Source organism: Heterodontus francisci, chromosome 21 (genome assembly GCF_036365525.1).
Source record: "Heterodontus francisci isolate sHetFra1 chromosome 21, sHetFra1.hap1, whole genome shotgun sequence".
Classification (NCBI taxonomy): Eukaryota; Metazoa; Chordata; class Chondrichthyes; order Heterodontiformes; family Heterodontidae; genus Heterodontus; species Heterodontus francisci.
Window position 1 is genome coordinate 57,471,912 of NC_090391.1, and position 21,553 is coordinate 57,493,464.

Sequence of the window (21,553 nt, forward strand, 5' to 3'; positions counted from 1 at the left end):
TGAATTTGTTGGTGTCTTTCCCCTGAAGTTGTTGTTGAATTTGTGGATTTATTGCTGTTGTTGCATCTACTGGGGAATGTGCATTGCATGCAGGTCTTTCTACCTGTGGACGCACTTTCTCAAACGCTGTGCACTACCTTGATCGAATCGCTCATACCCGAGTTGCCTTTAACAAATCTTTCCTGACATTCATTTATCAGGTTCATACTGTTCCAAATGTTCATTAATTTTGCCTCAGATTATTGTCTCTAAAAGCTTCCCCAACACTGACTTTACACTGACTGGCTTGTGGTTGCCGGGATTAACGCTCTTGCCTTTTTTGAAAGGGTACCCTTTGCAATCCTGCATTCCCTTTTACCCACTTTGCACTGTACATGTACAGGAGCCGACATTGAGACACACATGGACTGTTCCGGACCTGAGGGGTGTGAAACATCCCCTTTCGTTCAGTGTAGTGCACATGTTCAGGACCTGAACTGGCACCCACATGGCCTATTCACTGCCATATGGGAGTGAATCATTCCCCTTACATTCTGCTCTGTCTGTCCACTTTTTTCTGTGCATCACTCTCGCTATCTCTTTCCATCTCTGTCACTCTATCTCTTTAGCTTTCCCTGTCCTTCTTTCTTTCCCCTCTATTTTTCTCTCTCTCCCTGAGTGTCTGTCTACTTTTGTCTCCCTTTCTCTGCCTCTCTGTATTTCTCGTTCCATCTTTCTCTCGCAATCCCCTCCCTTTCTGTCTCCATGTCCCTGTGTAACTCTGTCTCACTATCTTTCTTTGTCCTACGCTCTCTGTCTCTCTCTCCCTCTCCCTATTTCCATGTCTCTCTCGCTCCATCTCTGTGTGGGTTTCTCTGTGTCTGGCCGTTTCATTCTGTCTGTGGCTGCCTCTAAATGTTCTTTCTCTGCCTCTCAATCTCTGCATCTCTCTCTGTCTTTCACTCTGTATTTCTGGGACACTATCTGTCTTTTCTCTCTCATTCTTTCTTCTGATGTCACCCCATCTCTCCATCTCTGTCTCTCTCTCGCTCTCCGTCTCTGTCTCTCTCTCTGTCTCTGTTTCTCTCTTTGTTAGTCTCGCTCTGTCTTTTTCTCTGACTCTCTGTCTAGAATTATCTCTGTCTTTGCCTCTCTTTCTGTCCGAATCACTCTCCCCCTGTCCCTATCTCGTTATCCCTTTATTGTGATCCTTCTCTTTCAGCCTCTATCTATACCTGTGTCCAAAATTCACGCTCTCTCTATTTCGCACCTTTTATCTCTTCATTTTTCTCCTCATCTCCGCATTTCTTGCTCTCTCTGTCTCTCTCTGTCTCTCTGTCTCTCTGTCTCTCTCTGTCTCTCTCTCTCTCTCTCTCTTTCGCTCTGTCTGTCCACATCTATCCATGCCTCTCTATTGTCGAGTTTTTAAACTGATCCTTTTGATACACACAGCATCAAACAGCAGTGAGCTGCTGCTTATGGACTGAGATCACCGAGGGGACAATAGCCTTAAAATTAAAGCCAGGCCGTTGAGAGGCGATATTAGGAAGCACTTCTTCACACAAAGGATAGCGGAAAGCTATTGAGGATGGGAGTCAATTGAACATGTCAACAATTAGATTGATGGGCACTTCTTCAGGAATGAGATTAAGGGTTGCAATGCAAATGCAGCTCAATGGAGTTAAGGTACATATGAGCCAGGGTTGAACTGAATGGTGGAACAAGTTTGAGGGACTGAACTTTCGCCTCTTGTCCCTATGTTACTGAGAACTCTCTGCCTACTAGGTCTTGTTTGCATAACTTGCTCAGTTTCCAGACTTTGGGAGATCTGCACGTCTGACGTGGGCAGTGCAATGTCCCCAGTCACTGCCAAACACGAAAACCTCAGACTTTGTAAAGGCTCACATTGTCTCGCCTCTGACACACAGCATGCAACATTCAAATCAGTTGGTCACAGGGCCACGCTCATGTCAGGCAGCCTCATTTTGGACAATGGATGCGCAGTGGGTTGGAGGAACTTCCTTGTATCCCAGTGCTATCTGGCAATACCCGCAATTCAAGTGCAAAACGCAAACTGGAGTAGGCCAGAGGGCAGCATAAGCCTGCTCCGCCATTCAACAAGATCGTGGGTGATCATTGGCTTCAGTTCAAGTCTCCCACACAATGGATTACCCTAAACTCTATCAGTCACACCCTTGAATATACTCAAATATTGGGCATCCACAGCCCTCTGGACTAAAGTATTCCAAAGACTCACAGCTCACTGAGTGAAGAAACTGCACTTCAACTCAGCCGAAATATATCGGCGTTTATCCCGAGACTCCCTCACCACCCCCGGCCCGTGTTCTAGATTTTCCAGACTGGGCAAACAGCTTTGATCCTGTCCAACCCCCTTCGAATCTGAGAGGTTTTACTGAGATCATCATTCACTCTTCCAACCTCCAAAGAATACAGGCCTGTTCTACTCAATCTCTCAACCGAGATGCCCCTCTCATCGCCGGAACCAATGAACAAAGAACAAAGAACAGTACAGCACAGGAACAGGCCATTCGGCCCGACAAGCCTGCGCCGACCTTGATGCCTGCCTAAACTAACAGCTTCTGCACTTCCGGGCACTGTATCCCTCTATTCCCATCCACTTCATGTATTTGTCAAGATGCCTCTGAAACGTCACTATCGATACCTGCTTCCACCACCTCCTCCGGCAGCAAGTTCCAGGTACTCACCACCCTCTGTGTAAAGAACTTGCCTCGCACATCCCCTCTAAACTTTGCCCCTCGCTCCATAAAACTATGCCCCCTAGTAACTGACTCGTCCACCCTTGGATAAAGCTGCTGTCTATCCACTCTGTTCATGCCGCTCATAACTTTGTAAACCTCTATCATGTCGCCCCTCCACCTTCGTCGTTCCAGTGAAAACAATCCGAGTTTATCCAACCTCTCCTCATAGCTAATGCCCTCCTGAGCAGGCAACATCCTGGTAAACCTCTTCTGCAGCCTCTCCAAAGCCTCCACGTCCTTCTGGTAATGTGGCAACCAGAATATTCTAAATGTGGCCTAATTAAAGTTCTGTACAGCTGCAGCATGACTTGCCAATTTTTATACTCTATGCCCCGACCGATGAAGGAAAGCTTGCCTTCCTGACTACCTTATCCACCTGCGTTGCCACTTTCAGTGACCTGTGGACCTGTACGCCCAGATCTCTCTGCCTGTCAATACTCTTAAGGGTTCTGCCATTTACTGTATACTTCCCACCTGCGTTAGATCTTCCAAAATGCATTACCTCACATTTGTCCGGATTAATCTCCATCTGCCATGTCTGCGCCCAAGTCTCCAACCGATCTGTATCCTGCTGTATCCTCTGACAATCGTCATCACGATCCGCAACACCACCAACCTTTGTGTCATCCGAAAACATGCTAATCAGACCAGCTAGATTTTCCTCCAAATCATTTATATATACTACAAACAGCAAAGGTCCCAGCACTTATCCCTGCGGTACACCACTAGTCACATCCCTCCATTCAAGAAAGCACCCTGCTACTGCTGCCCTCTGTCTTCTATGACCGAGCCAGTTCTGTACCCACCTTGCCAGATCACCTCTGATCCCGTGTGACTTCACCTTTTGTCCCTCGCACCTTAAACTTATGCCCCCTAGTAACCGACTCTTCCACCCAATGTTGGGAATCTTGGCTGCACCAATCGCCAAGGCAACTATATCCGTTCTTCGATAAGGAGACTGAAACTGGGCAAGGTGCGGTCTCACCAAAGTCCTATGCAATTGCTCCAAGGATTCCTCACTCCAGATTCAGCCCCGTTGCAATCAAGGCCAAAAGGCCATTGAGCTTCCTAATTGCCTTCTGTATCTGTATGATGGCTTTCTGTGTGCAAGGAGCACGCGAACCTCTCTGAGCATCAACACTGAGCAGTTTCACACATTTTACAGCCCATTGGCCAATTCAGTCCGGAACATGCTCAGACCCTCCCTCAGTTCCAATCTCCCATACACCCTTCATATGGGACAGCTGAATACAAATCAAGTTACAGCACCAACGTCCAGCTGGTTACTAAGCACACAGGAGAGATGTTTTCCTGTTTGTTCCTCACTATTCCTTTCAATGAACGCCTTTCATTTGCATCGATTCTTGCAGATTGCACTTCATTGATGAAATGATAAGTGTTTCAGCCAACCAGCACTGCAGTCAGTCACAGGTCAATCGGCTGTGTTGGATACCGGGGTTGGAGCTGTCAATGAGACTGACACCGTTCACAGCAGATTGGCCCCGAGACTGAGGAGCAAGCAGGTGCAACTGAACCCACTGCATCTCCCACCCAGCGACAGCTCCTTCAGAGACTCTGGTAAGCAGTCGGGTATGGGCGGACTGTCAGAACAAGATCAGGAGTTTGTCACAAGCTAGGTGTTGACTCTGGGTGGGTTCTGCCTGTCCTGCCCCATACAGGGCTCAGTAATGGACCTATGTTCGACTATTAGAATTGTGCCTATGCAGGGAGACTGGATAGGGAGCTGGAAGAGAAAGTCGCAGGTCTGTAGCGCACATGGTTTAATCACTGGGAGCATTTGGAATGGAACAGAGAAGCAGGGAAGGAATGGAGTCAAGGAATTGGTGTTTGTCAAGGACATGTAAGGACGGAGAGCTCACCTCTGTCTGTAGGGGTCCCACTGAGGGAGAGAGGGAGAGCTCACCTCTGTCTGTAGGGTTCCTGGTGAGGGAGAGAGGGAGAGCTCTCCTCTGTCTGTAGGGGTCTGAGTGAGGGAGAGAGGGAGAGCTCAACTCTGTCTGTAGGGGTCTCAGTGAGGTAGAGAGGGAGAGTTCACCTCTGTCTGTAGGCGTTTGAGTGAGGGAGAGAGGGAGAGCTCACCTCTGTCTGTAGGCGTTTGAGTGAGGGAGAGAGGGAGAGCTCACCTCTGTCTGTAAGGGTCTCAGTGAGGGAGAGAAGGAGTGTTCAGCTCTGTCTGTAGGGGTCCAAGTGAGGGAGGGAAAGAGTGCTCAGCTCTGTCTGTAGGGGTCTCAGTGAGGGAGAGAGGGAGTGCTCAGCTCTGTCTGTAGGGGTCTCAGTGAGGGAGGGAGGGAGTGCTCAGCTCTGTCTGTAGGGATCCAAGTGAGGGAGGGAGAGGTCACCTCTGTCTGTAGGGAGTCTCAGTGAGGGAGAGAGGGATTGCTGACCCGCTATTAATCGAAATCCTCACTGATCTCTCTGACCCACTCCATGTTTAATCTTCTCTTCGATCCCCCTCATCCTCTAAACTCTCTCTAACCCTAACTCTGTGTTTCCCTTTCCAGAATGGTGCACAGCAAGATGAGGACTCTGCTGCTGTTTCTGGGTTGCCTGCGTGAGTACATTATAGACACAGTTCATCCTTTTTCCTGCAAAGCGATCCTGAACGGGGAGAGGGAGGTGGCAAGGCGGAGAGGCTTAGGGAGTTAATTTCTTCGGGTACCCTCGAGGGAAGATTGCCGGAGTCGGCAGGGCAGACACTGCGGGAGATTCTCTGGCGAAAACGGGATTGGGATACGTGGAATCGGGGATGAGGAGGGGGCACTTCCATCCAGCTGGACAAGGAAGGAGAGGGGTTGATGGAGGACAGTGTCGTGAACTGTGTCAAAGAATGTGGACAGGTGGAGAAGGATGATCAGGAACAGACAACGGACACAGAGGATGCCATTTGTGTCTTTGATAAGAGATTTTCAGGAGATGTGACAGGGGTGGAAACTGAATTGGAATGGTTCAGTCATGGAGATTACATTTCAATTCTTCAATTCCAATCATTTGTATTTTTAATTCGCACATTTTATTTCAAATGTCTGCATTTCTCATTAATCTTCAATATTTACATTATTAGTTAATATTATTAATTCTCACTTTTTGGAAAATACTTCCACCTCAAGATAATGGAGCAAGATTGTGATTCTCAACACGACCGGAAATGATTTTTCTTTATCTCAAAATACAATGACAATACTGTAAATATTCCAGTTATACTTATGCATCTCTCTCCAATATTTAGCAAAATGTGTTTGTTCATTTAATGTAATATTTATTTCTAGAGATCTATGCATTTAGTGTGCGTTCATTTAATTATTTGCTTGTATTTCCTGTTTAATTACGATTCAATAAAGTTCTTTATTCCCTAATGTTCATATTTTTGTACATATTCTCATAATTTGTGTAGTACTTTTATCATGTGTTCAGAAAATGTGGTATTAAGTACTATTTAAATACAGCCTCTAACCTGTTTAAAGGTTCAATATTACAATACTTGCGATTCATGTCCATATCGTTGAATGCTTGGGTCAATGAGGAACCACATTAGCAGGAAATTATACTGCATACAATTCCTCTTGGGGACTGAGAGCTTAGAATCATACAGATCTGAGAGAGGCCACTCAGCCCTTCGTGTTTGTACCGGCTCTTCGAAGGAGCTATCCGGTGAGTCCCAATAGCTCCTGCCAATATTTATTCCCAATCCCTAATTGTCCCTTGAAGAATGAGTGTCTTGCCAGGCAATTTCAGAGGACACATGGAGTCCACCAAAATTGCTGTGGGTCTGGATTCGCATGAACGCCACACTGGTAAGGAGGGCGCATTTCCTCCCTTGAAGGACATGAGGGCATCAGACGGGTTTGCAACCACAAGCAATGATAGTTTCACAGCCACCATAACTGAGACCAGCTCTCAATTTCAGTTCTATTTCTGGATTAAATTGAATCTAAATTCCCCCAGCTTCCATTGTGGCATTCGAACCCATCTCCCCGGGGCCTGAACCTGAGACTCTGGATTGTTAGTTAGGCGACATCACAAGGTATACAGCGACTGGAAGATGGTCGCTAGTTACTGTTCACCTGGGGACTGAGATACCCCATGATATCTCTCATTGACCATCGAGTGTCTCTCACTGTCTGTACTCACTGTTCACCCGGGGATTGATACCCCATGATATGTCCCACTGACCATCGAGAGTCTCTCACAGTCTGTACTCACGGTTAACCTGGGAAGTGAGATACCCTGTGATATCTCACACAGACCATCGAGTGTCTCTCACTGTCTCTACTCACTGTAAACCTGGGGATTGAGATACCCCATGAGATCTCACACTGACCACCAAGTGCCTCTCACTGTCTCTACTCACTGTACACCTGGGGTCTGAGATACCCCGTGATATCTCACACTGGCCATCGAGTGTCTTTCACTGTCTGTGCTCGCTGTTCACCTGGGTTCTGAGATACCCCATGATATCTCACACTGACCATCGAGTGTCTCTCAATGTCTGTACTCAGTGTTCACCTGGAGATTGAGATACCCCATGATATCTCACAATGAACATGTGCAGCTTTTTTACTATGATGAAGTGAAGCTGAGATATTTACTGCATTCTGTTACCTGAGAGTTAATGCTTAATGCAGAATAAGGAGGGGGAGGTTGAGCTGTGAGCCAGATGGAAACCAGGTTTAGAGAAGGAGGACATTTTCCAACTTTAATCTGTGGGATTTTCTATCAGGGCGGAGAGTGAAACTGAGGGTATTGTTATTTCTGGAGGGTACAAGCCACTGTGTAACATTAACTGTGCTTTACATTGACATTAAACGTCTTTCTGTCATTCAGTCCCAGACTCCGCACTCACTGACCCGTGTGTAAATCACACAGTCCTGGACCCGCCCTCGAGGAGCATCAATTGTACTCGCACTCAGTGCTCCAGCCAGGTGGAGTGTGATGAGAATCTTGTTCAAGTATGGTACAAATTTAAAAGGTAACATAAAGGGACAATTTCAGGGTAAACTAGTCAATAAGCGCAGAGTAAGGGATCACCCCCAGTTTCTGGTACTGTCTGCCGGTACCAGTCTCTCAAACGGTTAATATTTACCATCAGATCAGGGACTGACTCTATGATTATTGTTTCAGTTCTGGTGGATGAAAGATTCCACAGATTGTTGTACCACCGTATCACTGCTCCACACATGTCACAGACTAGTTACAGGGTAATTCCATAAGTTTATAATATCAGATTTATATTCACTGTCCAGCACTGTTCAAATCAGCTACATTCTTCAATATTTATAAACTCATTTCAGGTTCCCATCCCAGCGTGGGAGAGGGGGAAATAACGAGGACAGTTTGTTTGAACTGAGTTGGTACTGGCGGTGATGTGACCGAGGAGATAAAGATCAAAAACTGCAGCAGTTACTTTGTGTATGAGTTGAAGCCTCCACCCGGCTGTTGCAGTGCTTGTTGCACAGGTAGATTGCTGTTCCTATATGGTCCAGAAGGGTAACTCTGGGATGTCCACTGTCACAGTCCATACATTTCATCTAGACTTTGGAATTGTTCTATTGTATTGTGGTACCAAATGTGTTGCATTGAGAGGGGTTAACTAATGGTGCTTGTTTCGTGACTGCAATTAATGTCAGTCTCCATGGATACTAATTGTGGCACTGGAGTATATCCCTCTTCTATTAATAAGGGACTCCTTTCAATGTGTTGTTCCATAGTGTCGATGGGAGAATCATCCCTGGCATTAACAGGGATCAGCGGCTCTAGAGAGAGGGAGAAGATGGATCAGAATCTGAGCTCAATAGATTCGAATGTTACAATAATGGGTTTGAATCTGAGAACAATAGATTGGATTGTTAAAACACTGGATCAGAATCGGAGACCAATATATTGGAATGTAACAATAATGGGCAGGAGTTTATCCGATCGGTTTGACCACCTTACTGCAGATTATTATTGGCTGACATTAGAAAATAGGATCTATTATGGACTGAAGATAATTCAGTACTTTTACTATCCCACCCTCGCTGTTTTTGGTGTCCCTGGTAAGTCACTGGATCCGGCTATTAACTCCACAAGCTTACTGTCCTTGAAATGTACTCATTCAGCCTTATTGCTGTATTGATGATATGGCTCTATAGCGAGATATTACATGTGTAATCACCATTCAATGTATTATTATCCTTGTAAATGTAGGCATTTGGAAATGGCAGCCATTGTTTTCAGTCCCGATCACAAACTCCGTTCTTTGTCCACCGACCCCCTCACACCCAGACCATAATTGAGGCTGAACTACAATATTCACGATCTCGCTGATCTCTTTGCCTCTGAGTTGAGTTCCAATTCCATATCATGCCCATCACCAATCCTGTCTGCTACCACCTCCATAATAAAGGCAAATAATGGGGATGCTGGAAATCTTAAAGAAAAACAAAGTGCTGGAAATATTTAGCAGCTCTGTGGAGAAAAAAACAGAGTTGATCAGAACTGGCAAAGGTTAGAAATGTAATAAGCTTTGAGCAAGAACTAAGCATTAGTCCAGAGAGAGTACGCAAGGTAAAAATATGAACAGCTCTGTCCAAAAGGAAACGCATGAAGAAACAAATTTAAGACAGTTTAATGGCTAAAAATAAAGTAATATATAAAAAAATATTAAGGCAGTCATACACTGAAACTGTTGAACACAATTTTGAGTCCAGAAAGCTGTAGCGTGCCTAATCGGACGATGATGTGCTGTTAGATGAGCTTGCACTGATGTGCACTGGAACAGTGTAGCAGACCAAGGACAGAAATGTAGTCATGGGAGCAAGGTGGTGAGTTAAAATGGCAAGCAACCAGAAGCTCGGGGTTATGCTTGCAGACTGAGTGGAGGTGTTCAGAAAAGTGATCATCCAATCTGCATTTGGTCTCCCCAATATAGAGGCAAATGTATTCTGAGCAGTGAATGCCATATACTAAATTGAATGAAGTACAAGTAAATTGCTGCTTCACCTGGGGCCTTGGATGGTGAGCAGAGAAGACGACAATTGGAAGGTATTACCCTTCCTGCAATGGCATAGGAAGCTGTGTGGGAAGTGGATGTCGTGTTAGGCAATGGAGTGCACGAGTATCAAGGAGGGAGCAACCCGTTTAGAATGCTGACAGGGGATGGAGGGGAAGATGTGTTTGGTGGGATCACGCAGGATGTAGCAGGAATGGCGGAGGATGATTCTTCAGATGGGAAGACTAGTGGGGTGGAACGTGAAGTCTTTCACATGGTCTATCTCCCTTCACTTCCTCGACTTTCCTGTCGCCATTGCTGGGGATAGGCTGGTCACTGATGTTCATTATAAGCCACAGCTACCTCGATTACATTTCCTCAAACCCTGCCTCCAGTAAGGACACCATTTTATTCTTCACGTTTCCCCTACTCCGACACATCTGTTCTGATGATGCCCCCTTCCACAATAGCGCTTCTGATCTGTCTCATAGAACATAGAACATAGAACATACAGCACAGAACAGGCCCTTCGGCCCACAATGTTGTGCCGATCCTTTGTCCTCTGTCAAGGACAATTTAATCTATACCCCATCATTCTCCTTTATCCATATACCTATCCAAAAGCCTTTTGAAAGTCCCTAAAGTTTCTGACTCAACAACTTCCCCGGGCAAGGCATTCCATGCCTCGACCACTCTCTGGGTAAAGAACCTTCCCCTGACATCCCCCTTATATCTCCCACCCTTCACCTTAAATTTATGACCCCTTGTAACGCTTTGCTCCACCCGGGGAAAAAGTTTCTGACTGTCTACCCTATCTATTCCCCTGATCATCTTATAAACCTCTATCATGTCACCCCTCATCCTTCTCCTTTCTAATGAGAAGAGGCCTAGAATGTTCAGCCTTTCCTCGTAAGACTTATTCTCCATTCCAGGCAACATCCTGGTAAATCTCCTCTGCACCCTCTCCAAGGCTTCCACATCCTTCCTAAAATGAGGCGACCAGAACTGCACACAGTACTCCAAATGAGGCCTTACCAAGGTCCTGTACAGCTGCATCATCACCTCACGGCTCTTAAATTCAATCCCTCTGCTAATGAACGCTAACACCCCATATGCCTTCTTCACAGCCCTATCCACTTGAGTTGCAACTTTCAATGATCTATGCACATAGACCCCAAGGTCTCTCTGCTCCTCCACATGCCCAAGAACCCTACCGTTAACCCAGTATTTTGCATTCATGTTTGTCCTTCCAAAATGGACGACCTCACACTTTTCAGGGTTAAACTCCATCTGCCACTTTTCAGCCCAGCACTGCAACCTATCCAAGTCCCTTTGCAGACGACAATAGCCCTCCTCGGTATCCACAACTCCACCAACCTTTGTATCATCTGCAAATTTACTGACCCACCCTTCGACTTCCTCATCCAAGTCGTTAATAAAAATCACAAACAGGAGAGGACCCAGAACTGATCCCTGCGGCACGCCACTGGTAACTGGGCTCCAGGCTGAGTATTTACCATCTAAGACCACTCTCTGCCTTCTATCAGTTAGCCAATTCTTAATCCAACTGGCCACATTCCCCACTATCCCATGCCTCCTGACTTTCTCCATAAGTCTACCATGGGGGACCTTATCAAATGCCTTACTAAAATCCATGTACACCACATCCACTGGTTTACCCTCATCCACTTGCTTGGTCACCTGCTCAAAGAATTCAATCAGGCTTGTGAGGCAAGACCTACCCCTCACAAAACCGTGCTGACTGTCCCGAATCAAGCAGTGTCTTTCCAGATGCTCAGAAATCCTATCCCTCAGCACCTTTTCCATCAACTTGCCTACCACCGAAGTAAGACTAACTGGCCTGTAATTCCCAGGGTTGTTCCTATTCCCTTTCTTGAACAGGGGCACAACATTTGCCACCCTCCAATCACCTGGTACCACCCCCGTCAGCAGAGAAGATGAAAAGATCATTGCCAGCGGCTCTGCAATTTCATCCCTTGCTTCCCATAACATCCTTGGATATACCCCGTCAGGCCCGGGAGACTTGTCTATCTTCAAGTTATTCAAAAACCCCAACACATCTTCCCTCCTAACGAGCACTTCCTCGAGCTTACCAGTCTGTTTCACACCGTCCTCTTCAGTAATACACCCCTTCTCATTCGTAAATACCGAAGAGAAGTACTCATTCAAAACCTCACTTATCTCTTCCGGCTCAACACACAGTCTCCCGCTATTGTCCTTGACCGGACCTATGGTCCCCCTAGTCATCCTCATATTTCTGACATACGCGTAAAAGGCCTTGGGGTTTTCTTTTATCCTACCCGCCAAGCATTTTTCATGCCCTCTCTTAGCTCTCCTAATCCCTTTCTTCAGATCCTTCCTGGCCATCTTGTATCCCTCCAGAGCTATGCCTGTGCCCTTTTTCCTCAACCTTATATACGCATCCTTCTTCTTCCTAACAAGACTCTCAACCTCTCTTGTCAACCACGGTTCCCTCACATGACCATCCCTTCCCTGTCTGACAGGGACATGCTTATCAATGGCCCCTACTATCTGCTCCTTGAAAAAGTTCCACATTTCGACCGTGCCCTTCCCTGCCAGCATATGCTCCCAACTTATGCTCCTCAGTTCCTGCCTGACAGCATCATATCTACCCTTCCCCCAATTGTAAACCTTGCCCTGTTGCACATACCTATCCCTCTCCATTACCACAGTGAATGCTACAGAATTGTGATCACTATCTCCAAAGTGCTCGCCCACCAACAGCTCTATCACTTGCCCTGGTTCATTACCTAGTACCAAATCCAATATTGCCTCCCCTCTGGTCGGGCAGTCTACATACTGAGTCAGAAAAGCTTCCTGGACATACTGCACAAACACTACCCCATCCAAACTATTCGATCTAAAGAGTTGCCAATCAATATTTGGGAAGTTGAAATCCCCCATAATTACTACCCTGTGACTTCTGCTCCTTTCCAAAATCTGTTTCCCAATCTGCTCTTCCACCTCCCTGCTGCTATTGGGGGGCCTATAGAAAACTCCCATCAAGGTGACTGCTCCTTTCCTGTTCCTGACCTCAACCCACAGTGCCTCAGTCGGCAGATCCTCCTCGAAAATTCTTTCAGCAGTTGTTACACTATTTCTAACTAACAATGCCACCCCCCCCACCTCTTTTACCACCATTCCTAATCTTATGAAAACATCTATAACCAGGTACCTCCAAAAACCATTCCTCCCCCTCACCTATCCACGTTTCAGTGATGGCCACAACATCGTAGTCCCAAGTGCCCATCCACGCCTTCAATTCACTCACCTTATTCCTGATGCTTCTTGCGTTGAAGTATACGCACTTTAACCCTTCTCCGTGCCCATCTGTCCTCTGTGACAGTGCTACCTTCCCCAATACCTCACTACACTCTTTGTCTTTCTGAGTGGACCCACTGGTCCCTGGATTACAAGTCCGGTTCCGTTCTCCTTTTTAAAACTAAAACGTCGATTACCCCGCCCACTGTGCTTGACAGGGTCCTCAACCATGTCCGACTATCAACATTGAGTTTAACAATTTCAGAGCATGACTGCCTTTTCAGTTTGATTTATTTGTATTTAGTTTGCAACCATGGGCCTGACTTAAACTTGTCCTGCTGAGTATTGCCAGCAATTTCTGTATCAGACTCTGCCTTAACATATCTGCTGCTCATACCACCATCCATGCCTTTGTTAAATCCTGCCTCACTATCCAAATGCTGTGCTGACAATAGTCCCAGTTAGAAACCGTCACAAACCGTATCCCATCGAAAAGTCTGCTGCCTGAATCCTATCTCAGGCCAAGCTCCAATTACTGAACATCCCAAGCTCACTGACCTTCATTGGTTCATGGTCTGGTGGCACCACAAATGTACTATTTTTACTCTTGTGTTCAAATTCCTCACTGATCCCACGCCTCCAATTAGTCCCACTACCCTGTCCGTTTCCCATGTTCCTGCAAATTGTTTCCCTGAGAGTACTTATCCAATTCACTTTAAGTGATGTTCTTTTCTCCCTGGCTGGAATTCTGGGCTCCAGAGACCCACTGGTGTCGATGCTATGAAACCGAAAGAATTTTAAATGGTGGGGATGCACTGCTGTCCACTTGCGACATCTCTCATATGCTGGTACATACTCATCAAGCTGTTCCAGCATCTTTGGCTCAAGTCTTTCATACTTGACCTGTGCATGTCCACTGACTGCCTGTGTTAGTCACTCTCAGCTGAACATACATTCAGCAGCATGAGGAACTCCCTCTAGTGTTATTTAAAAGGAACAGGCATCCGACATACAGGCGAGGAGCTTTTGACTGCTATGGTGAAGTTAGTGGAGGTGCTGTGGATGGTTTTCTGGAGGTTGTGTTGTGAGCTGCTGCAGACATTCAGGGACTACAGAGGATTTGGTGACCCAACACTGGACGAGCGCTGGGGACTGTAGTTACAGTGTATCTGGGTCGGTAACATGACCAACAAATGGAGCAGAGGCTGCAGAGAGGGGAAGCTCTGTAAAGAGGGAGGAGAAGGGGGCTCTGACCTACACGTCTGGGGTTTTCCAGGAACATTCTTCCGACCTACACCTAACCCAGGAGCAATGTGTGAGGTGACACTGTTTCAATAAGGAGATGGTCACAGAGCTGTGTGACCTCTGGCAATACGGCCTGGAGTAGACTGATGGGGCGATAATTGGCCAGGTTGGATTTGTTCTGCTTTTTATGCATAGGATATACCTGGGTAATTTTCCACATTGCTGGGGAAATGACAATGTTTTAGCTGCACTGGAACATCTTAGCAAGGAGCACGGCAGGTTCAGGAGCAGAAGTCTTCAGTACTGTTGCTGGAATGTTGTCAGCGCCCAGAGCCTTTGTAGTATCCAGTGCCTTCAGCCGTTACTAGATGTCATGTAGAGTGAATCGAATTGGTGCAATACTGGCATCTGTGATACTGGGTACCTGAGGAGGAGGCTGAGATGGATCAACTACTCGGCACCACAGACTGAGGATGGATGAAAATGCTTCAGCCTTGTCTTTTTTCACTGTGCTGGCTTCGTTGTGCGTGGTGATATTTGTGGAGCCTCCTCCTCCTGTCAGCTGTTTAATTGTCCACCACCATTCACGACTGGTTGTGGCAGGACTGCAGAGCTTGGCTATGTTCAGGTGGCTATGGGATCGCTGAGCCTTGTCTATTGCATGCTGCTAACGCTGTTTGGTACGCAAGCAGTCCTGGGTTGCAGCTTCACCAGGCTGAGACCTCATTTTGAGGTATGCCTGCTGCTGCTTCTGGCATGCCCTCCTGCACTCTTTATTGAAGCAGGGTTGATTCCCCGGTTTGATGGTAATGGTAGAGTGGGGGGATATGCCAGGTCATAATGTTACAGATTGCGGTTGAAAACAATTCCCCTGCTGCTGATGGCTCACGGGCTCTCGCGGATGCCCAATATTGAGTTGCTCAGTCTGTTCCAATTCTATCCAATTTAGCACAATGGTAGTGCCACACAACACGATGGAGGGTTACATCAATATGAAGACGGTTCATTCTCTCCACAGGATTGTGCTCTCCTACCAGTGCTCTCATTTGTGACAGGTAGATAGTTGACTATGAGGTCAAGTATGTTTTTCCATCTTATTGATTCCCGAACCAGTCGAGCGGCTATGTCCTTCATGGCACAACCAGTTCGGTCAGTAGTGGTGCCACTGAGCCACATTTGGGGATGGACATTGAAGTCTCACACCAAAAGTAAATTTGGTGCCCTTGCTACCCTCAGTGCTTCTTCCAATTGGTATCAAAATGGAATGCATTAGTTCAGAAGCTGAAGGGAGGGGCGGGTTGGGGGGAGAGGGGGTACAATAGTTCGTCATCAAATGGACGTTTCCTTGCCCACGTTTGACCTGATGCCATGAGACTTCATGAGGTCCGGAGTCAATGTTCAGCAAATCCCAGGGCATCTCCCTCCCGACTGTATAATACTGTGCTGCCACTTCTGGAGGATCTGTCCTGCCAGTGGGAAAGGAGAAACCCAGGGATGGTGATGGTGGTGTCTGGGACATTGTCTGTAAGGTATGATTCCGTGACTATGACTGTGTCAGACTGTTGCTTAACCAGCATGTGTGACAGCTCTCCGAAGTTCGGCACAAGCCCCGCATATTAGTAAGGAGGACTTTGCAGGGTCGACGGGCCTTATTTTGCCTTTGTCGTCTGCAATGCTTACTTTGCCCAATGGCAGATGTTCGGCTAACTGGCCTGTACTCTGTGTTTTCTATCTCGCTCTTGGTGGAATAGAGGAGTTACATTCGCTATTTTCCAAAATAGTAGGTCTTTCATGAATCTTGTCTCATTGTACATCAGTAAGTTCAGAATAGGATGCTATCTTGTTGGACAAAGTGTAGTTGTACGAGATTGTTCTGAAAACTTTCCATGAGCTAATCTTGCAGGCCAGGGAGGATGGTATGGCATTGCAGAGAGGGCAAAGAGTGTCAGAGCGGAGAGGGGAGAGAGTGGCAGAGCGGAGAGGGGAAAGAGTGAAAGAGCGGAGAGGGGAGAGAGTGGCAGAGCAGAGAGGGGAAAGAGTGGCAGAGCGGAGAGGGGAGAGAGTGGCAGAGGGGAGGTTGAAAGAGTGGCAAAGCGGAGAGGGGAAACAGCGGCAGAGGGGAGGTGGAAAAAGTGGAAGGGGGAAAGAATGGCAGAGGGAAGGGGGAAAGTGTGGCTGAGGGGAGCGGGGAAGCGTGGCAGAGGGGAGGGGGAAAGAGTTAAAAAGTAGGACCTCAGAGGTAGTAATCTCAGGATTGCTACCAGTGCCACGTGATAGTCAGAGTAGAAATTAAAGAACAGTCAGGATGAATGCGTGGCTTGAGAGATGGTGCAGGAGGGAGGGGTTCAGATTTTTGAGACATTGGGACCGGTTCTGGGGGAGGTGGGACCATTACAAATTGGACGGTCTACACCTGGGCCGGAATGGAACCAATGTCCTTGGGGGTGCTTTTGCGAACGCTGTTAGGGAGGGTTTAACCTAATGTGGCAGGGGGATGGGAACCAAATGAGGTCAGAGGAAAGTAAGGAGTTGGTAACTAAAGCCTGTAAGGAACTAGATAATGAAGTCAGCGTGGCTAAGGGAAAGAGTAGCCAGGGAGCAGATGATGAACGCAAAGGGACTGGTTGTCTGAGGTGCATTTGCTTTAATGCAAGAAGGGTAGTAGGTAAGGCAGATGAACTTAGGGCCTGGATTAGTACCTGGGAGTATGATGTTATTGCTATTACTGAGACTTGGTGGAGGGAAGGGCATGATTGGCAACTAAATATCCCAGGATATCGATGCTTCCGGCGGGATAGAGAGGGAGGTAAAAGGGGTGGAGTAGTTGCAGTACTGGTCAAAGAGGATATCACAACCGTGCTGAAGGAGGGCACTTTGGAGGACTCGAGCAGCGAGGCAATATGGGAAGAACTCAGAAATAGGTAGGGTGCGGTAACAATGTTGGGGCTGTACTACAGGCCTCCCAACAGCGAGCGTGAGATAGAGGTACAAATATGTAAACAGATTATGGAAAGATGTAGGAGCAACAGGGTGGTGGTGATAGGAGATTTTAATTTTCCCAACATTGACTGGGATTCACTTAGGGTTCGAGGTCTAGATGGAGCAGAATTTGTAAGGAGCATCCAGGAGGGTTTTCTAGAGCAGTATGTAAATAGTCCAACTCGGGAAGGGGCCATACTGGACCTGGTGTTGGGGAATGAGCCCGGCCAGGTGGTTGAAGTTTCAGTAGGGGACTACTTTGGGAATAGTGATCACAATTCCATAAGTTTTAGAATACTCATGGACAAAGACGAGAGTGGTCCCAAAGGAAGAGTGCTAAATTAGGGGAAGGCCAACTATACCAAAATTAGGCAGGAGCTGGGGAATGTAGATTGGGCGCAGCTGTTTGAAGGTAAATCCACATTTGATATGTGGGAGGCTTTTAAAGAGAGGTTGATTAGCGTGCAGGAGAGACATGTTCCTGTGAAAATGAGGGATAGAAATGGCAAGATTAGGGAACCATGGATGACAGGTGAAATTGGGAGACGAGCCAAGAGGAAAAAGGAAGCATACATAAGGTCTAGGAGGCTGAAGAAAGACGAAGCTTTGAAAGAATATCAGGAATGTAGGACCAATCTGAAACGAGGAATTAAGAGGGCTAAAAGGTGTCATGAAATATCTTTAGTAAACAGGGTTAAGGAAAATTCCAAAGCCTTTTATTCATATATAAGGAGCAAGAGGGTAACTAGAGAAAGGATTGGCCCACTCAAGGACAAAGGAGGAAAGTTATGCGTGGAGTCAGAGAAAATGGGTGAGATTCGAAACGAGTTCTTTGCATCGGTATTCACCGAGGAGAGGGCCATGACGGAAGTGGAGGTTAGGGGCAGATGTTTGATTACTCTAGGTCAAGTCGGCATAAGGAGGGAGGAAGTGTTGGGTATTCTGAAAGGCATTAAGGTGGACAAGTCCCCAGGTCCGGATGGGATCTATCCCAGGTTACTGAGGGAAGCAAGAGAGGAAATAGCTGGGGCCTTAACAGATATCTTTGCAGCATGCCTAAACACGAGTGTGGTCCCGGAGGACTGGAGAATTGCTAATGTTGTCCCCTTGTTTAAGAAGGGTAGCAGGGAAAATCCAGTTAATTATAGACTGGTGAGACTGACGTCAGTGTTAGGGAAGCTGCTGGAGAAGATACTGAGGGATAAGATCTATTCCCATTTGGAAGTAAATGGGCTTATCAGTGATAGGCAACATGGTTTTGTCCAGGGAAGGTCATGTCTTACCAACTTAATAGAATTCTTTGAGGAAGTGACAAAGTTGATTGATGAGGGAAGGGCTGCAGATATCATATACATGGACTTCAGTAAGGCGTTTGATAAGGTTCCCCATGGTAGGCTGATGGCGAAAATGAAGTCGCATGGGGTCAAGGGTGTACTAGCTAGATGGATAAAGAACTGGCTGGGCAACAGGAGACAGAGAGTAGCAGTAGAAGGGAGTTTCTCAAAATGGAGACGTGTGACCAGTGGTGTTCCACAGGGATCCGTGCTGGGAACACTGTTGTTTGTGATATACATAAATGATTTGGAGGAAGGTATAGGTGGGCTGATTAGCAAGTTTGCAGACGACACTAAGATTGGTGGAGTAGCAGATAGTGAAGGGGACTGTCAGAGAATACAGCAGAATATAAATAGATTGGAGAGTTGGGCAGAGAAATGGCAGATGGAGTTCAATCAGGGCAAATGCGAGGTGATGCATTTTGGAAGATCCAATTCCAGAGTGAATTATACAGTAAATGGAAAAGGTTGGGGAAAATTGATGTACAGAGAGATTTGGGTGTTCAGGTCCATTGTTCCCTGAAGTTGGCAACGCAGGTCAATAGAGTGGTCAACAAGGCATACGGCATGCTTTCCTTCATCGGACGGGGTATTGAGTACAAGAGTTGGCAGGTCATGTTACAGTTGTATAAGACTTTGGTTCGGCCACATTTGGAATACTGCGTGCAGTTCTGGTCGCCACATTACCAAAAGGATGTAGATGCTTTGGAGAGGGTGCAGAGGAGGTTCTCCAGGTGTTGCCTGTTATGGAGGGCGCAAGCTATGAAGAGAGGTTGAGTGGATTAGGATTATTTTCGTTAGATAGACGGAGGTTGAGGGTGGACCTGATTGAGGTGCACAAAATCATGAGAGGTATAGACAGGGTGGATAGCAAGAAGCTTTTTCCCAGAGTGGGGGATTCAATTACTAGGGGTCACGAGTTCAAAGTGAGAGGGGAAATGTTTAGGGTGGATATGCGTGGTAAGTTCTTTACGCAGAGGGTGGTGGGTGCCTGGAAAGCGTCGCCAGCGGAGGTGGTAGACGCGGGCACGATGGCGTCTTTTAAGATGTATCTAGACAGATACATGAATGGGCAGGAAGCAAAGAGGTACAGACCCTTAGAAAATAGGCGACATGTTTAGATAGAAGATCTGGAACGGCGCAGGCTTGGAGGGCCGAAGGGCCTGTTCCTGTGCTGTAATTTTCTTTGTTCTTTGTTCTAGAGGCAGCGGGGAAGATTGGCAGAGAAAAGGGATATAGTTTGTAAGAGGGGAGCGAGACAACATGGGTCGAGGGAAGAGGAAAGCACTTGGGCTCGTTGTATCAGATGAAAAACGGGGAAGGGTGCAGCAATGGAGAGGGGGTGGGGAAGTGTATGACCGGGAAGAGACTGCCAGTATGCATGAGGGGGGTCATCATGTGAGACGGGTGCGGAGCAGCAGGGGTGCGATGAATTGGGGGTCGGGAATGAGAGAGAAACTGAGTTCAGGTTTCAGATCGATGACCTTTCATCAGATCTGGGAGTGCTTCAGAATGGAACAGTTTTTAAACCAGGTATGGAATGGAGGGAGTGTGACTAGCATGATCAATATTGAGTTCAACACGTTCAGTGTTATCCTTTTGTTATTTAACCCCTTCTTCTCTCCACCCTCTGACAGACCTTCCTGTTTATCCTTTCAGGTCCAATCATTTCAATGCATCACTGGGTACAGGAACACCATTGTCAAGCTCAATACATCCCGAATTAAACTGATAACTTCGCTCCAGCCCGATATCTAATTTCGCTGTTTATTGCTGTTTATTTCCGTTCCTCACAGTTAACCTGCTGACCATTCGGATCCTGTTTTGGGGAAAGTGCGGTCTCTTCAAATCTGTCACTCACTACCTGGTGGCCATGGCAGTAGCAGATTTACTCGACGTTATCCTCGACCTGACATTGAGACACATTCCCATTCTTTATCGGGAGCACTTTGAGTTCCTGCGGTCCATCCCCGTATATAATATCCACGCAGTCCTGCTTTACACAGCCACAGACTGTTCTGTCTGGTTCTCCGTCACTTTCACCTTTGATCGATTTGTGGCCATTTGTTGCCAGAAGCTGAAAAGTAAATATTGCAGTGAGAAAACAGCGGCTGTGGTTCTGGGAACAGTGACTGTGCTGAGCCGTTTAAAGAACATCACCTGGTATTTTATGTTCACAGGTTGGTATCGGCTGGTATACTTCCCCTGGTTTTGTGCGGTAGCAGTGGGTGTTTATTACTCTCGTGTCTGGGGAACAATCGAGTTTATCCATAGCATTCTAACCCCGGCAGTCCCATTTGTGGTGATTCTGCTGCTCAATACTCTCACCGTCAGACACATTATATTGAGGAGTAGAGCTCGCAGGAGACTCCGGACTCACAGCAGTGGGGAGAGTCGCAGTGACCCACAGATGGACAGCCGAAGGAAATCCATCATTTTACTGTTAGTTATCTCTGCCAATTTCGTCCTGTTATGGGCAGTGCTTCTCGTGTATTCAATATGGTGGCGGATGTGGCTCTTGAGGTTAGAATCTGTATTTCTAGCTCAGTTCCTGAGGGAAGCAGGATTCATGCTGCAGCTCTTGAGTTGCTGCACAAATACTGCAATTTATGCTGTGACCCAGACACAGTTCAGAGAGCAGTTGAAGAATATACTGAAATATCCCTTTACTCCAATTGTTAAATTGGTTCAATGATGAGAGAAATGGAATCACTGACTATTTCTACCAGGTGGGGATGCTTTCTGTTCCCCATGGTGATCTTTATATACTTTGTAAAGCTTTATTATCCTCTGTGACCGATTATCACCCTTTATAACACTTGGTAACACTTGACGATTCTGTATGCACCTTATTGAACATTTAGAACCCCTTCATAACGTACAAAATTGCTGCCACAGGCAGATAATACTTCGAATGTCCACCATGGGTGGTTCTCATTTGAAAA

General features: G+C 46.7%; 1 protein-coding gene across 1 annotated transcript; it reads left to right on the plus strand.

Annotated features, from left to right (window-relative positions):
• Window positions 1-6,519: 6,519 nt before the first annotated feature.
• Window positions 6,520-21,303, plus strand: LOC137381138 (probable G-protein coupled receptor 139). The gene is made up of 3 exons (XM_068053524.1): window positions 6,520-6,571; window positions 8,486-8,812; window positions 20,405-21,303. The coding sequence occupies exons 1-3, from the start codon at window positions 6,520-6,522 to the stop codon at window positions 21,301-21,303; spliced, it is 1,278 nt and encodes a 425-aa protein (XP_067909625.1).
• Window positions 21,304-21,553: the final 250 nt, after the last annotated feature.

What these genes read in the sequence shown, in the direction of transcription:
- LOC137381138 (XM_068053524.1), top strand. Translation starts at nt 6,520, where the DNA reads ATGGAGTCCACCAAAATTGCTGTGGGTCTGGATTCGCATGAACGCCAC. An exon ending in TTCGCATGAACGCCACACTG is followed by an intron (nt 6,572 to 8,485) that starts GTAAGGAGGGCG and finishes GTTGTTCCATAG; the next exon opens with TGTCGATGGGAGAATCATCC. An exon ending in CGCTGTTTTTGGTGTCCCTG is followed by an intron (nt 8,813 to 20,404) that starts GTAAGTCACTGG and finishes CGTTCCTCACAG; the next exon opens with TTAACCTGCTGACCATTCGG.